We start from the raw sequence: 18,806 nt of genomic DNA on the forward strand, positions 1-18,806 counted from the left end.
TCGTATATCAGGAAACATTAAATGGATAAACCGATCATCTTCATTAGAGTAGAACAATGCAGTTTCTAAACCATAACAAAATACTTTCAAAACTTTTCCAACCAACATTGACCCATCAAAACTGCGAGCTTACGTTTCTGTTCCTTCTGGTTTCGGTGAGTAGACTTGTAGTAGCCTACTAGAAATTAACAACACAGCAGCATTTCTAATTAATGGAGTATTACATAAGCAGGCGAGTAGACTTTGAGAAATAACAGCTAAGAACGAAGATGCTCTAAATTACATTGGAGCAGGTCAAGATGCCACTGGGATGATAACGAAAGACAGTAACATACGGCACCAATCTTTTGAACTATCGATACGTACTGCGATCTGTTATCGATAATGATGTATTTTACTGTTGTTTCGAGTGATGTGCACGTGCTCATCAATGTGTTCCTGGAACAGAGCTCCAGTGGAATAGTTTTGAGATACGACGTTCGGCGACTGTTTCTCCAGCGTACTTGTGTAGAAGGGAAGGAACGTCGTGAATCGTTCATTCCTTTCAACGGAACAGCCTCCATAGACAAAAGCAACTTGAAAAAATAATACCGGCAGTGAGTTTCTTAATATGAAAAGTACTGCATGCGTGTTAATGTGATATAACATGTAGCGTTTGCGTGCACGTCCGTTCATCGCCTGTGGAAACACGTGAGTGATCATTTTTGTTATGCTTGTACGGTACTCTATAAATGAACAATTATTTCAGAACAAGGGAGAGTGGTGGTGGTGATTCTTGTTTTAAGGGGAAGTTTAACTAAGCAAATATATTCTATTAACACTAATCAGTGGGAAAAATGAAAGCTGCAATACTTCGAAAAATGGAGGTGTCGTCCGAAGAAAGACAAGGGCCACGAAGGGCGTGAAAATGAAAGACTCCCTAGCTTTCGAATGCTCGATTAGCGTCGGGGTTGGAAAAGAACAAGAGTTGACCAAGGGAGGTCGGATAGAAAGTGAGAAACCTGGCGCAAGTAAGTGGAAGCAATGCCAGGACTCAACTAAGGGCCCCGTGGTCACCTTCCCACGCTCACAAGTTACGAGCCCTGGGGCACAAAGGAGGGTCTGGGCGCCATTGCAACCTAAACTGATAATGCAATTCGTTTTTTCTTTCTTTCTGTCTTTCCTTCTTTCTTTCTTAATCTGTTTACTCCAGGGTTGGTTTTTACCTCAGACTCAGCGAGGGATCCCACCTCTACCGCCTCAAGGCCAGTGTCCTGGAGCGTGAGACTTCGGGTCGAGGGGATAAAACTGGGAAGGAGGACCAGTACCTCGCCCAGGCGGCCTCACCCGCTATGCTGAAAAGGGGCCTTGTATCCAGGGGCGCGGGTTGGGGGGGGGGGAGGTTGGAAGGGATAGACAAGGAAGCGGTCGTGGCCTTAAGTTAGGTACCATCCCGGCATTTGCCTGGAGGAGAACTGGGAAACCACAGAAAACGACTTCGAGGATAGCTGAGGTGGGAAACGAACCCCCCCCCCCCTATACTCAGTTGACCTCTCGAGGCTGAGTGGACCCCACTCCAGCCCTCGTACCACTTTTCAAATTTCGTATCAGAGCCGGGAATCGAACCCGGACCTCCGAGGGTGAGAGCTAATCACACTAACACCTACACGACAGAGGCTAAATAACGCAGTTGGTTTGATATTTACGAGTTCACGAATGAAAGAGAGCCGTGACAGTGGACATGTATATCGATACACAAAAATACTTTATTTTAAGACAAATGTCGACACTTCGTCATTTATTCAGATCTTGGGCAGTTATAAATAGCATTATTATTATTATTATTATTATTATTATTATTATTATTATTATTATTATTATTATTATTTTACGTGACGGGGATTTGGCCCAGTTTTACGGGCAAATACCCTTCCTTACGCCAACTCGATATGGAGGGATGTATTTAATATCACGTGTTTCTCTGGTGGGCAGTGATGTGGTGTGTTGATGAAGAAAAGTGTATTAAGACCAACACAAACACCCAGTTCCCGAGCCAGAGAAGAAAATCACGGCCCTCGGGAAATGGAACCCAGGGCTCTCTAAACCGAAGGTGGGTATGCTGGCCATTTATTATTATTGTTATTGTTGGGGCGTGATTACCTCAGTGGCTTATCAAATGGCTTTCCACCCGGAAGGCTTCGATTCGAATCCCGGTCGATACCCGGCTGAAATATTCTTTTAAATATTACGTGGTGTCAGGAAGGGATTTCAGCCTTGAAACACCATCCAAAACAAAACAAAAATGTCAGGATAAGTAGCTCAGATGATAGAGCGTTGGCCGTCTGAGCTCAGGTTGACGGGTTCGATCCCGACTCAGTCCGGTGGTATTTCAAGGTGCTCAAATACGTCAGTCTCGTGTCCGTAGATTTATCGGCACGTAAAAGAACTCCTGAAGACAAATTTCTGGCACCTCGGCTTCTCCGAAAGTCGTAAGAATAGATTTTGGGACGTAATCCCAATATGATCATTAATATATTAAAACTAAAATGAAGCTGGGTGGGTCCAGCGATGCCAGAAGGAACTAGGAGATACTACGGAGAAAGCTATTATTATTATTATTATTATTATTATTATTATTATTATTATTATTATTATTATTATTATTATTATTATTATTATTATTATTATTATTATTATTATTATTATTATTATTATTATCCAGGTTTTCTTTGAATTCCCCATTGTTCAGTTACGTCAGACAAGATAAGGCTACTATTATGGATAGTAAGTAGGCAATGGTATGATGATAAACGGGGTTAAAAGTCAGATTGTGAGTTTCACTAATAGGGAAAGTCCTGACAGTTTTAATTACTGCGTTGATGGGGTGAAAGTTCCTTATGGGGATCATTGTAAGTACCTAGGTGTTAATATAAGGAAATATTGGGGTAATCACATAAACGAGATTGTAAATAAAGGGTACAGATCTCTTCATATGATTATGCGGGTATTTAGGGGTCGTAGTAATGATGTACAGGAGAGGGCATATACGTCGCTGGTAAGACCCCAACTACTACTACTACTACTACTACTACTACTACTACTACTACTACTACTACTACTAATAATAATAATAATAATAATAATAATAATAATAATAATAATAATCTTATTTGCTTTACGTCCTACTAACTACTCTTTTCGGTCTTCGGAGACGCCGAAGTGCCGAAATTTAGTTCCGCAGGAGTTCTTTTACGTGCCAGTAAATCTACCGACATGAGGCTGATGTATTTGAGCACCTTCAAATACCACCAGACTGAGTCAGGATCGAATCTGCCAAGCTGGGTTCAGAAGGCCAGCGCCTCAACCGTCTGAAACACTCAGCCTGGCAAGATTCCAATTAGAGTATGGTTCCAGTGTATGGGACTCTCACCAGGATTACTTGATTCGAGAACTAGAAAAAATAAAAATAAGAAAAAGTAGCTCTGTTTGTTTAAGGTGGTTTCCGACAAAAGAATAGCGATACGAAAACGTTACAAAGTTTGGACTGGGAAGAGTTGGGAGAAAGGAGAGACGAGCTGCTCGTTTAAGTGGTATGTTCCGAGCTGTCAGTGGAGGGTTGGCGTGGAATGACATTAGTAGACGAATAAGTACTGATCTTTTAATTTTCTTCAGTTATAGATCCTTAAAATCCCTAGATAGCATTTTCCTCATATCGTAGTGTTGCAAGTTTCTAACACCACTATCTTCTGCAGCTCAATATAGATGTTCTTGTTGAGGTTTAGCTGATGAAGTGGAACATACAGCTGGTGGGTACTTTATCCTAGTGCTCCCGTCATTCCTGAAGTGAAAATTCTATCCTGATAGCAGATCTCTTCTTCTTCTTAACAAGAACATGCCGAGTTCACGTATATTATTATTATTATTATTATTATTATTATTATTATTATTATTATTATTATTATTATTATTATTTTGCTGTTGGCTTTACGTCGCACCGACACAGATAGGTCTTATGGTGACGATGGAACAGGAAAGGGCTAGGACTGGGAAGGAAGTTGCCGTGTCCTTAATTAAGGTACAGCCCTGGATACTGGCCGCACTTAAGCGACTGCAGCTATCGAGCTCGGTTATTTTAATTATTATTATTACAATATTGCTGTTGTTGGTCGTTTTGGCCCGTAAAGAGCAAGTAAAACCATTAGTTCTTGTTTTCCTTATCTTCTCAAAATTCCCTCATCCTCTCGCTGTCAATCTGTCATCTTTTTTGTCAGTAGGGGTGATTGGGAATTAGATGTGAGTGCGGGAGGGGGAGGCAGTGTAGACAACAAAACTGGAAAGAAAAAAAAGTTACAAAACGATTTTCGACAGGGAAGTAAAGGATGACAGTTTACCACCTTAACTGCGATAATACTAGCTTTTTGAGATTTTGATTCAATACTGTACAATAAAACTTTCACCAAAAGAACAATTACACATCTGCGCAACTAAGGTCTTGTGCCAACAGATATTAATAAGAGATGTAGGGCGACCATGCCCCCATATGACAGTTTGTAGGAGGGTGGGGGGTATGTAGTATCTATACTTCTATACTAATATTATAAAGAGGAAAAAATTGTTTGTTTGTAACGAATAGACTCAAAAACTACTGAACCGATTTTAAAAATTACTTCACCTATAGAAAGCTACATTGCGAATGAGTAACATGGGCTGTATTTTATTTTCAAAACAATTCACGGTGGGAGGGGGCACGGGGGAAGATATAAAAATAATAGGCTAATATAGGCAAAATATCGAATTTGTCGTATAAGGAGGAGACAAAGCTCAATTTAATCCTCTTGACGCAAAGAACAAAACTCGGTAAACCCTTCGGGCCTGAAAACCATGTTTTCAAGGCCCTAAAACCAACCGTTATGGAGATATTGGAACCACACTACCACTGCTCTAGGAATCGGATGAAGAAACGAACGGCCGTAACCATGGCAACGTCAGCTCTAGCATTCTACAGCAGCTAGATTATGCATGTACGTTTGGCATAGCTGCCAACCAAAATTGATACACATATGACTTACTATCTGGAAAAAATAAACTATTATGTAAGACGCTCATAGCACTCCTTTGGGCGGGGAATGGAAAGGGAGTGAAATATAAAAATAATAGCCCCGGAGATCTCCGTAGTACAACGACCAGCGGTTGCCGACGGGCCTCCGTTTTTACGTACTAGCTTAGGTTTTCAATTTTGCGGAGTCTGTTACCTATAGTTTAAACTATTTTCTATCAAATCATGGCATAGTAGGATCACTGATGTTATTAGTGCCGATATTTTGGTCCACTTTTACGATCATTGTAACCATGAAAACAACCTATATACTGTACCCAATTGTCAAGATGACTTGAAAAAAATTCTCAACATTTATACACAGATTCATTATATGATGTGCGACATGAGTGACAGCCCTAAGAATGATAATTCTCGATAATTTTAGTAGTTTCTTTTATGCATCGCTATTTCCTTGATCATTTGTAATAGTTAGGAAATGTCGGATCAAACAAATACATTCAATAATATTTATATTTTTGGTACTATCTAGCGGAAGTATACTTACACTAATCCTGCAGCTTTGTGAAGGGAGCATTTATATCTAGGTGGAAAAGAAGGAAAAACATGGTAGCAAAAGAGACTTAGGAAACTTTTGACAAGCCGTGACCTTTCCATTTCACTACGGACACGACTACTCCGGTGCTACGTTTTCAGCATTCTGTTATACGGCGTTGAGGCATGGACACTAACTGAAACCATGTGCAAGAGATTGCAAGCATTTGAAATGTGGACGTACCGAAGGATGCTGAAGATACCTTGGACAGCTAAAATGACCAATATAGACGTTTTGCACCATATGAACAAAGAACCAGAAATTCTCACTACCATCAAGAGAAGGAAACTAGAATACTTTGGTCATATGATGCGGAACTCTAAATACCACCTTCTGCAAGTAATACTCCAAGGGAAAATTAATGGAAAACGTGGTCCGGGGAGAAGAAGGACATCATGGCTCGGCAACTTGAGCCAGTGGTTTGGGGTGACAAAGCTTACTCTGTTCAGAACAGCTATGAACAAACAACAGATCATGCTACTGATCGCCAACGTTCTGCGAGGACATGGCACATGAAGAAGAAGAAGAAGATGAAGTAAAGAAGAAGATACACTATAATTCCAAACATGACAATTTCTACGTACTTACGTAAATACACCAGTGATATAAATATCTAATGAAGTCAGTCACACCGATAGTATGAGTAACTAAAGCCAGTTTCTGATAACCCGTACGAAGAATGGGTAATTCTGCCAGTTTATAATATTTTGGAAGATGAATGCCGACTTATATTCCGCAGTAGAATAACACCCACGGTATCCCCTGCCTGTTGGTGCGGGGGGGAGGGGTACTACAACTTCTACGTAATACCGACTTTTAAATCATTTTCTTGAAAGAAAAACACCTGACTACATTTGTTTGCCTTTCCCTGAGAGTTAGAGGGGGGAACCGCTCCCACCCACTGCCCCCGGGCATGGGCCCCCTTGTAGACTAGACGTCCTCTTTTATCCGGACATGTCCTACATTTTAGACCACTGTCCGGGGTCCGGGTGGATTATTTAAAAAAAGAAATGTCCTCCATTTTTGTGAATCTTTTGGGGGGGGGGGTAATCTGCTTTAGCACTACGTTTTTACAAGTACTCTTCACTGCGGAACGGCATCATCGATATCGTATCGATATACAGAAATATGATTATGGTTATACCAGATATACACAAATACAGTATTTGATATACAGGGTATACGATTATTCTATGCATGCCTTGTCTTGTGATAATATACGCTATACAGCTGACAACGTGACAAGCGATAGATCATCTTGATTTGAAGCAAATACAGTAGAGACAATACGCGACACTCTGCGAGATATCGAGGGACAGCGATTAGAGCTCTGTCTAGCGGAGTGACCTGAGAGTTACTGATTCTGTCATAAGAGCACGTACATTTGTTTGTGAAGTTTTTGGGGTTATTTATGCGTTTGCATTAATTTGACATAAGTAAATAGTAGCGTGTGTCATTCCTTTATATCTCCTGTCAATTTTAGTGGAAAGATATATGCTGCGTTTGGCCGCAATAACTATGAAGTGCAGAAGGATTCGCGGTCTTTCTTCGGTTTCCCTCGTGACAAGAAAATGTAAGTAAATACTGCGTTTGCATATATATTCTTCCAGTTACAAAGATATTTTTATAGAAGGCCTACTTCCTAAACTCTTGACCTGCGCGACCCATATTTTAACTGGTTTAAAATATAATCTTATTTTATTGTATGAGTGCGGCAGATAACCTTCAATACCGATGTGTTGTTGTAGGTGTGATCTGTGGGTTTTGATTTAATTCACGAAAATGCATATGCATATGAGTGTGGCTGGTTGTGTTCCAAGTTACCACATTTGGAATGCCGTAATGCGTTGTCAAGCACTGAAGAAAATATGGGTGATTTAAAAAATGTGATGATGATGCAAATTTGCTTTACCCTAATGTAATGGCAAGTATTGTTTATAGGGAAATTTTGAACATTTTTGCGGCTAACTTTATATATTTTCTTTCTGTTAGTAGTCTTAAGCCGGCTTTACATTTACGAGTAACTCTTATACGAGTAGGCTATTCGGACTGACTCGGATAAGAAATCGTAAATGTAAACGATGACTCGTACGTACTCGTAGCTCGTATACGAATAGCAATCAAAGTAGAGAGGCTTCCGACTTGCATCCGAGTTAAACTGTTTTAAAAATGGCGGAGACTAAATACTGCAGGATGTCTCGTGAAAATCTGGAGGAGTTCATTAATGTATACTACAGAGCGGAGTGCCTGTGGAATGTTAAATGTTCTCAATATCGGGACATCAATGCGAGAAATAAGACCTATGAAGTTAAACATAACTACGGATCTAGTTAAAAAGAAAATCAACAACTTTTGGAATGAACAAGGAAATAGTTGAGACTGATATACGCGTCAAGAATTCTAATGATTTGAAGCTATCTCCAGTAGCTAAAAATCTGAGTCACTGCCAGTTGCAGCTGAGAATTGACACAACTTCTCATCTGAGTGTTTTCTTTGGGGATATGAGGGGCAACCTAGAAAAAGTTAATTACTAATAATATGCCAGTATTTAGCATTTCGTCCACTTACCAAAAGGTACAACATTTCAAATATACTAAAATCCATCCTTAAGAAGTCTCTATAACCATCTCCCTCGTTTAATAAATCAACTAGTAAATGTTCCTGTATTCCAAAAACGGGTCTTTTCTTCAAGGATTCTTTAACCCAAAAGCTCCTGACATTTTTCGCTCCATTCTGTTGTCTTGTTTTAAAACACAACAGCAAGATACCAGCCATAGCAAGACGTTTTCGTCTGCTTGGAGCCATATTGGAAACTGTACTCTTATACGAGTAAGCACCATAAATGTAAACGCGTTTCCTACTCGTATACGAGCGCTCGTATACGAGTTACTCGTAAATGTAAAGCCGGCTTTAAAGTTAAAAGGAAAACTGTCCAGCTTTTAAATGTAAATTAATTGAATCATGTGTGTAAGGAATGTGCCGATATTTTTATTGACAAGTGTCCTAATGTGATGTGCAATGCTTTTAAATGAGAAAAAAGACAAATCTAGCTGTGAAAGTTCAGGCAGGTATGCTAAAACTAAAAAAGTAATGCATAAATGAAAGATCAGCTCTTTCACATCAGTCCATTTCACATCTTGATTATATGTCTAATTTCAGTCTTTAAATAATAACCTATAAAATAATTCCTTGATTCATGTATCCAGAATTGCTTTAGCAACTTTGAAGTTAATATTTTAGCAATACTCTCTTTCTAGACGTAATTTATTTATCCATTTCCGTATATACATTTCCCATTCCATTGATATTTGAATTTAGCGCGAATTTCTAGGTCACGCCAGTAGGAGCGCCACTTGCGAATTGTCTCCCATTCTAACAAGGTTAAATCCGGAAGTGTTGGGTATTGTCTCTACTGTATTTGTTTGAAGGAAGCCTGTTTTAAATGGATAGCGGGAATAATAGTCGTAGTTCCGGGACTGTTACGTCTTACGTCAGATCAATTCCGTCGCTGCCAGTGTCACTTGTGGTCGTTGGTCTCAGAAGAGCTGAAAAAAGAATTTTCGACTTCAGAGTCAAATTCAGTAAAATCCGACACTTCTTTGCCTGTATCATCCAATATTGATACTATATCGGTATCGCTAATCTGTTTTTGTGACGCCATTTCACCGGGAAACTGCGAAAATACGTAATAAGTCCGCGAGCGAAAAACTGCGTCACGGAACGTGTGTATTATGGTATTTTGCAACTCTTACTAGCAGGAGAAAAAGTACTGCGAGATACTGAGGATATTTCCCTCATCAGTGGAGTTGAAGGAACAACGTCTGCCGTCTTTGAACATATTTGTGTACCTCCTCGGCTAGTAAAGCCGCGAAATTCGAACGGAACATGATATATTATGTATGTTTCCGCCCACGAAGAGTTAATGTTGACTTGAAGAATAAAAACAAAATATCAGTATTGTAAAGGTGGAGTTTTGATTGAGAATCTCACACATCAAGCGTTCTTAGGAATCAGTGGCAGTTCGTGACATTTTACTCTGGCAGGGCTGTGCCGCCATCTCTTTCCCCTCCCCAATCGGTCGAGTTTTCACTGACCAGCACCACGATATTTTTAGATCAGTAATATTAATACTACTACTACTAATAATAATAATAATAATAATAATAATAATAATAATAATAATAATAATAATAATAATCCGATGACACAGGCTGAATACGAATCTACGAGGTGTGTTCAAAAAAAGATCGAACTGTGGCTAGAAAAACTTTATTATGTAGCTTACATCATTTCACAGACTGTCCCCTTCAAAATAGTCCCCTGCACTATCAACAGCGTGTTGCCAATGTTTCTTCCACTTTTGGAATGCTTCCTGGAATGCACTTTCTTTGATGGCGCGAAGTTGCCTCGTCGCATTCTCCTTGATCTCTTCAATGTCTTGGAAACGATGTCCTTTCAAGGTGGTTTTCAATTTGGGGAATAAGAAAAAGTCTGCTGGAGCCAAGTCGGGAGAATAGGGCGGATGGGGCACAACAGGAATTTGGTGTTTTGCCAGATAACTGCGGACTGAGAGAGAGGCATGTGCTGGCGCATTGTCATGGTGCAACATCCAGGATTTGTTTTCCCACAGTTCAGGCCTCTTCCTGCGCACAGCATCTCTCAAATGCGTTAAAACATTCTGGTACAGTTCTTTGTTCACTGTCTGGCCTCGGGGTACAAACTCGTGATGGACAATGCCTTTCCAATCAAAAAACACAATCAGCATCACCTTGATGTTTGAACGACTCATTCGTGCTTTTTTCGGTCGAGGAGAACCTTTCCCCACCCACTGTGATGATTGTCTTTTGGTTTCAACATCGTAACCGTACACCCACGTCTCATCTCCAGTGATGATGTTCTTCAGGAAGTTGTCATCAGCATCTGCGTTAGCAAGCATTTCCTGACTGATGCCGACTCGGTTCTCTTTTTGATCGTCAGTCAACAAACGAGGGACAAATTTAGCATCTGAAGTTTTTCGGTTAAAATTGCATGACATGATCCTACGCTGATGCACACCTGATCAGCAACCTCTCGGACTGTCAAACGACGATTTCCACGAATCACTTCACGAACTCTCTCGACATGGCGGTCGTCTGTTGATGTGGAAGGTTGCCCAGGCCTAGGGTCTTCAGTGACAGACGTTCTACCGTCTTTGAAACGTTTAAACCACTCATAGCATTGTGTACGACTCATGCATTCCTCCCCGTATGCTAGCTTCAACATTTCAAATGTTTCCACAAACGTTTTCCCAACTTTGAAGCAGAACTTCACGCACACGCGTTGTTCCTCAAGCTGTTTCATTATAGAATTCGACGAACATGTGACACACGCAATCACCTCAGAGGCTCTAACTCAACTGATAATGCAGGCAATGGAATGCGGAAAGCAGCGGTCTGTTGTCAGAAGTTGCCACTAGGCACCACCACAGGCACAACTCGCTCAATGTTGCGGTTTGCGTGCAATTTACAAAGTTCAGTCTTTTTTTTTACACACTTCGTACTTGTTGCACTACAACACTAAATAATTAATTAACTACACTACAATGGCATTTATGCACACACATTAACAGGCTAACAGCTAATGCAATGTCCGGCTCCATGGCTAAATGGTTAGCGTATGGTTTAAATAGTCAGTATAATGGAATTTTTTTTTTTTTTTTAATGCTTTGGAATGAATCTGTATCAACAGCTAATGTAACACAGGAAGGAAAAAAGCTTAGGTACATTGTAAAGTGGTTGGCGATGTTGCTGCAGGCTCTGCCGGACAGATCATACACCCACGTGCACTCTTCCATCCCCTGACAAGCCCATACATCTTTCCAGCTTCTACTGCACCCCACACACTTGCTAAACTCTAGGAACCTACTGAGGACTCTCTTGCCAGAGCCCGACCACCTCATGACTGAAGAGAAAACATTGTGCTTGCTGAACGACTGCCACGGTCTGACAGCCTTTGCCATATCTTTGAAAATAATAAGGCTAAATGTTTACAGCCAAAATAATAAAGAGAAAATTGTATAACTAAATAGCACACCACCATAAGTTTGACTTTGCTACATTTGTCCATCTTTTTATGCAATCAGTTACAGAGTGAAATTATGTTAAATGTTCCTGAAAAGGCGGTCAGGTGGCGCCCAAAAGCCCTTCATGCATGAACCGCCACTGTTAGGAATCAATACTGGCAGCAACAGTCTACACTATCCAACTGCAATTGGCCAACAGAAGGAACTCCAGCACTTACTTCACAATCTTGGCCTGTTTGGAAGATCCTTAATAGGATAAGAACTCTGACTAGAACCAAGGTTACACTTGAAAAAATGGGTTATACACAGAATGCCGGCTACGACTGTGGTGCAGTTCAAGATCTTGAGCATCTACATGTCCGAGCTGCCCTGTAGGAAGCTAACCTGAAAACTTCATTACAGTCAGTTATAAACATATTGTGGCTGCTTCATAATGGAGTGGTTTCATCATTTGAGGATACTTGGACATTATCATCACTTAGATGCACAGGTCACCTACGAGTGTCAACTACCAGGGGTGTTAAATATATATAATGCAGCACATTTTATTTCCTGGCCAATTTTGGTTTTAAAAAATTGGAATTTTGTTTGGGACATCTTCGAATATTCCCGCTTTGTCTCGTAGAGTTTCATTAATTTCCGATAGGTTCCAGCACCATAACTAGCCTTCAAAATAGCATCTGTAATGGAGGTGCATACTAGACAGCAGTTATTGAGTTACTTTTGGTGGAAAACCAGCCATCACAGATATTCATAGGCGCTTGTAGAATGTCTATGGAGACCTGGCAGAGGACAAAAGCACGGTGAACCATTGAGCGAGGCATGTTTCATCATCACTACAAGGTCGAGCAAACCTGCCCGATCTCCCGCATGCCTGCTGGCCGGCTGCTCACAGCTGTGACGCCTGCAAAGTTGGAATGTGCGGACACCCTTATTTGAGATGATCGACGGATCACAGTCAAACACCTCACTGCTGCTGCTGCTGAACTTGATGTCCCTGTTGATAGTGCTGACACACTTACCCACCAGTTGGAGTATTCAAAGCTCGTGGTGAAACGATCAACTCTGAAGTTTATTGTGATACTCTAAGGAAATTAAAGATAAGACTTCAGCATGTTCATAGCAACAAAAATGCAAACAAACTTCTCCTTCTCCATGACAACGCAAGACCTCACACAAGTTGGCACACCTAACAGGAGCTCACAAAACTTCAGTGGACTGTTCTACCTCATCCACCATACAGCCCAGACCTTGCACCTTCTGATTTCCATCTGTTTGGCCCAATAAAGAATGCACTCCACGGGAAGCACTACATGGATGATGGGAACGTTATCAATGTGGCACGACGTTGGCTCCAACATCGACCAGTCGAGTGGTACCATGCCTGCATACAGACCCTCACATTACGGTGGCATAAGGCCGTAACATTGAATTGAGATTATGTGGAAAAATAGGGTATTGTAGCAAAAGGGTTGGGGAATAACATGGTATATTTGAATCGCTCAATAAAACCAACCTGCTTTTAGAAAGAAAAAAAAATGTGCTGCATTATATACTGAACTCCCTTTGTAGAAAGAGCTGGACTAGGCAAGGCGAACATGTCCTCAGTCAGACACTTTCAGCACTAAAAGTCTTACACTAAATAAATGATCATAATTTATTGCTTGTTACAGGGCATTAAGACCCACAGTAAAAGAAAAAGAAAAAACATACATATAGAATGTTCCAAAAATATCGTCAAATCACTCAGGAGGAAATAAAGTCACAGCTACAGAGAGATATCTTGTACAGATGTTGACCCATCACTGTCCGTCTCTCGCATATACTTCTGTGGCTGTCTCTTGCAATCTTTCACTGCATCGTTTGGCAACCTTTTGGTCGTTTCCCATCTCAGTGAGAGTGAAGTACTCAATATGGAAGGGATCCATCTGCCCTGATGACATGACCACCAAACTAGTGCAACCTCCTCCTTCCTATTGTCCTACCGATATGTGATTTTCCAAACCATTAGTACAGGACCTCTCGGTCTTTTTCCATCGGAGGTTTTATAACTTGAATGCACCTCATAAAACTAATACAGTTGAAACAAAATGTAAGGCAAGGGACTATTCTGATTAGAATCAAATCAAGATAATACTGTAATTGATTATTTTGATTTTACAGTATTTGTGGTTTCATTAACTTAAGAGTTTTGAAATTTGATCTAAGGAACAGTACAGTGTTGGAATATTTTAAAAAGCAGGGCAGTGTAGTACGTTTGTTGGCAGCCAAGTCTGAGACTTTTGGGATGTCAGTAGTTCTCTAGTCATTGATCTTCTATATTCACAATGAATTTCACTCTCATATTCTCTGTATAACTATGTGGCTCTTTCAAAAAAAAATTATTTTAATTTTTATTTTATGCAATTCTCTGATCTGCTGAATCTCCCTCTTCCAATTACTCTACTGGGTGATACATAAAATGTCAAGATAATACTATAATTGAAATTAAATTTCAATCAGAAATGGAAAACTGAAAAATTGTAAAATTTAAAATGACCTTTAGTTTCTTGCCTGTCTTATATATACTTCGTATACATTTAAACAGAATACTTCCTCTGGTTTTATTGAAATGTTTTATGAGGGCTTAAATAGTTGATTGCGTTTATTGCCACAACTCATCAACATTGCTAAAGAATTACGTGGTTAGTATCGTGTGCTGTATGAATCAATTCACAGTGGAATTAGCAACTTCTTCTATTACTGTACCATGGATGTAGAAGAAGTTGAGATTGATAAAGAGAGACAGCAGTGTATGAAGATAGTAGTCATCCTTTGTGTTTTCAGGCTTGTTCTTGTCTTCTGTTTCTGTTGTTCCCTCTTCTTACAATGACCTGCCTTTATGTTTGTCCTATTATGTGTTCCTTTTCTTGTTTTTCCTATCTGTCTATATACAACATAATTTGACACTGGTTTGTTCCTTTCTCCACTGACCAGTTCATTTGGAGAACTTAAGATATTCCAAGACAAAAATCAGATTATCTCCTTTCTCGTTTCAGCTGTCACTGAATTTTCCATCAAGATGATTGCCAACATGTTGCCAGCAGAGGTTCTGCTGGAAATATTCTCCTACTGCTCGTTGGAAGATGTTGCAATGTCGATACCGTATGTTTGCAGCTGGTGGCGAGACGTTTCCAGAGACACATGTTTGTGGAAACACTTTGTGTATAGACCTCTTCGTACAGTCACCAATAAGGAGATCATAGACATTTTAAGACTCTCTCCTCAACTAAAAGCCGTAGATTTTTCCAAACATTACATCCGAAGTGACATTGTCGATGTTCTCATAGAGTGTTGCCCAAAACTTGAAAGGCTCTGCGTACCATGGGATGCATTTTGCAATTTAAATAAATGTAAGATTTCCACAGCATTAGTGAACCTCAAAGTTTTGATTTTTACAGGAACCGAATTGAAGAATAGTGCTCTGGAATATTTGAGCAACCAGTTCCCCACACTGGAACATTTGGAGTTTTCAGACTTATATTTCACAAAAAATGAACTAGTTGCTTTCTTAGGGAAAATGCAACACCAGCTGCACACGTTGAGTTTTCGCTGTTCTTCCTCTGATGGCCACTGCATCCTACCTTATGTGGCAGCATGTAAGAAGATAAAGACACTGTGCCTCCACAACTTGTGTGACAATCTGACCGTGAACCTGCCATTGGAGAAGCTGCCAAACTTAAAAAGCGTAACATCCTTGACACTCCACATTTCGTCATTAATAGCTATCCGTAACTATATGAGAGATTTTATGTTTTCCCCTAATCTTGTTGAACTACAATTGTACGTATGTCCAATCTTTCCTAATGACTTCTTCAGTGTCACTGCGCGCAACTGTCCACTACTTCGAAAGCTCACTGTTCACGGGTGTTCCACTCTACTACAAGATCGTAGCCTGGGAAGTCTCGAGTGTTTCAAGAAACTGACTTCACTCACCATATGTAATAATCCTTACATTACTAATGAGGGTATAAAAAACCTTGGAAAAGTCTCAGGGTTGACGTATCTGGATTTCTACGAGTGTAAAAAACTGACTGTTCAATGTTTTACGGTAATTTGTGGTTTCACTAACTTAAGGGTTTTGAAATTTGATCTAAAGAACAGTAATGATGTAGTCGATCTTAGTGTCGGTCACGTGAAGAACCGAAGCCTGCAGTTTATGTTTTATAAATGTACAAGTACAGTGTTGGAATATTTTAAAAAGCAGGGGATGGTGGTACGTTTGTTGACGGACAAGTCTGAGACTTTCGGGATGTCAGTAGTTCTCTAGTCATTGAAATTCTATATTCATAATGAATTTCGTCCTTATATTCTCTCTTGAACAATGTGGCTCTCTCAAGATCTTTTAAATTTTTTATGCACTTCTCTGATACATCTCCCTCTTCCAATTAACCCTTTCACTCCGGCGTAGTGAGTACGGTGGTGTAACCCTCTGGACGCAAGCAGCGAGTGGCTCACCGAGCCTACTGTGCGGGATACTTGTCTCGCTCCGCTGTCTCGTCCGTACATGGTTCGCGACGCGAGGAGAGAACAGGAAGAGGTTAAATGTATTTTATTTTTAATGCGGAACTCCACCTGCAGCCACCTTCTGAGAAAAGCATCTATTAGTCTCCTCACACAGAAGAATTATGGTATTGTTAAAAAACAGCTGAAAGAAACTTAACATGCTAGCATTGTCCACTAAACTTTTCAGTCCGGAATTAACTGCATTGAAATTACGTTTCTTCAGTTTCAAGTTCTTCTTTTTCCAATTTAGTTTTCTAAGCAGTGGTTCAGACATCTGGTCTTCATCCTCACTATATTCATCTTCAGTCGAATCGCTGAAGTAGGCCGACCTTTCAGACAAGGAAACGGTGACTGAAGTAGAAAACGTGCGTGAAGTAAAAGGTGTGATTGAAGTTGTTCCGTCACCAGAATCAGATGAAAAATCACTATCATCATCTTCTTCTTCAACGTTACTACCAAATATGATTGCAGGAGCTTCCTCCGCATTATATGTTTCCTCCGTCATCAGGCCTTTCACAATTTAAAAGTGATTGAAATCTAAATCGAGAAGCACATCAACACAAGGGAGGCGCGAAGTGAGTAGCATAACGGACACATTGCTTTCGTCTTCGAACTGGTTACTCCTGTCATCTGGTGATCATAGCCATAACTATAGACTCCCAAGTCAGCCACGAATGACCTCCAATGCCAAATTTCCCCAGCAGTCTATCGTAAGAAACGGAAAACAGTCGACCAGCTCTGAGGCACACCTCCAGCACGACTGCTACATCAGTCCACTAGGTACGCGACTGGAGTGAAAGGGTTAATGTACTGAGTGGCACATGAAATGTCACCCCATTTAATGTAGTTCTTAAGGCTGTATTCAGCTTTCAAATTGTGCATGGAAAATCTTCAGTCCTGAAAATGACACCAGGTTGTGCTATATGTGATATGCATTAGTTCATGATAACAGTGGACAAAGGAAGATTGACTAATGTGAAGAAGGTCAAGGCTGGGGTACTGTTTGCAAAACAAAGAGAGTCACCATGATCCAGAGATGTTTTTGTGATCTCTGTAGTACACGGCTGTCCAAGGGCAATATCCATATTGTCGTGCTAATTTGAATGTTATGAGTCCGTGTTGGAGGACTAGTGGTCATGTGATGTTACCCTTCATACTCTAGCAAATGTGTATGAAGGGTTTAGATTGGAAGTACAAATAATTCAGCAAGAAGAGCCAGTGCTGAGCTGGGATTATTACACCAATCGGTGCTGTGAATTATTCATTCTGAACTTGACTTGTTTCCTTAAAAGGTATTTCTTGAATGTTACTAAAGTCCGAATGTGGCCACTCCATTGCTGGAACTTATACCACCTTTTTCTCTGGGGCATGCTTGAAGGTAAAATCTAAGGATCTTTCCAAAAATGTGCTGCAACTCAGGGCCTTTCCCGTGGAGTTATACCATGCGACTTTTTTTTGGAGAGACATCACCTATATAATGGTACACCTTAAAAAAGTCGAGAGGTAAAATGGCACGCCCTCCAGATTCACCATCATTCTCTTGAAGTATAAACCAGGCCAGCTATTCATGCTCAACAAATTCGTCACTCATATCTCGCTACGACTTAGGTTAACACTCATGTACGTTATTGCCAGCCTTCTGAGGAGATACTGTGAACGTTAAGCAATTGCAGTTCTCCACGCCATGCTATCCTCGACTATCTCTTCATTGCTACTTAGTTATGACATCCTGCTTCCTTCCTAATCTGTTTCCGTCTATGTATCAGTGGTAGAGTATCGGCCTCTGGATCCCGCGATAACAGGTCCAAACCCGGCAGAGGTCCAACGCTCCATGTCGTAACAATGTCGGCATGTAAAAGAACTGTGGGGACGCATTTGGTTTATCCAACAAAATTAATTAAAACTCAGCCATAGTGGGCCAAGAAAGATTCGGTTTGCTCTGCCATGTAGTAGGCCCAGAGTAAAATGGAATGTCGAAATTGATGAAAAGACAGCCAGATGGTCAACTTTAATGTCTGGATATGGTAGCTGAGGCCATACGATTATTATTATTATTATTATAATAATTATAATTTCGTGTGGCTATTTCTAGCCGAGTGCAGCCCTTGTAAGGCAGACCCTCCGATGAGGGTGGGCGGCATCTGCCATGTGTAGGAAACTGCGTGTTATTGTGGTGGAGGATAGTGTTGTGTGTGGTGTGTGAGTTGCAGGGATGTTGGGGATAGCACAAACACCCAGCCCCCGGGCCATTGGAATTTACCAATGAAGGTTAAAATCCCCGACCCAGCCGGGAATCGAACCCGGGACCCTCTGAACCGAAGGCCAGTACGCTGACCATTCAGCCAACGAGTCGGACTATTATTATTATTATTATTATTATTATTATTATTATTACACCTCTGCTGAATGCTCCACTGATTCAGATAAGATTGATATATCAATACTACTGTATTTACTCACGTTTTAGACCCCCGTCGTATATTGGGGACTTCCCCTAGCTTTTCAAGACAATGAAATTTAAAAAATTAAAGATCGCATGTAAGACAACCCTTTCCCAATATCATTCATCA

At 40.5% G+C, this 18,806-nt stretch overlaps 1 protein-coding gene across 1 annotated transcript; it reads left to right on the top strand.

Annotated features, from left to right (window-relative positions):
* The first annotated feature begins 468 nt into the window (after window positions 1-468).
* Window positions 469-18,787, top strand: LOC137503179 (F-box/LRR-repeat protein fbxl-1-like). The gene is made up of 2 exons (XM_068230670.1): window positions 469-690; window positions 14,730-18,787. The coding sequence occupies exon 2, from the start codon at window positions 14,753-14,755 to the stop codon at window positions 15,998-16,000; it is 1,248 nt and encodes a 415-aa protein (XP_068086771.1). The 5' UTR covers window positions 469-690; window positions 14,730-14,752; the 3' UTR covers window positions 16,001-18,787.
* Window positions 18,788-18,806: the final 19 nt, after the last annotated feature.

The sequence above is a fragment of the Anabrus simplex genome, chromosome X, assembly GCF_040414725.1.
Source record: "Anabrus simplex isolate iqAnaSimp1 chromosome X, ASM4041472v1, whole genome shotgun sequence".
In the NCBI taxonomy this organism is placed as follows: domain Eukaryota; kingdom Metazoa; phylum Arthropoda; class Insecta; order Orthoptera; family Tettigoniidae; genus Anabrus; species Anabrus simplex.

Excerpts from the sequence above, each read along its gene's own strand:
- LOC137503179 (XM_068230670.1), top strand. The coding sequence starts at position 14,753 with ATGATTGCCAACATGTTGCCAGCAGAGGTTCTGCTGGAAATATTCTCC.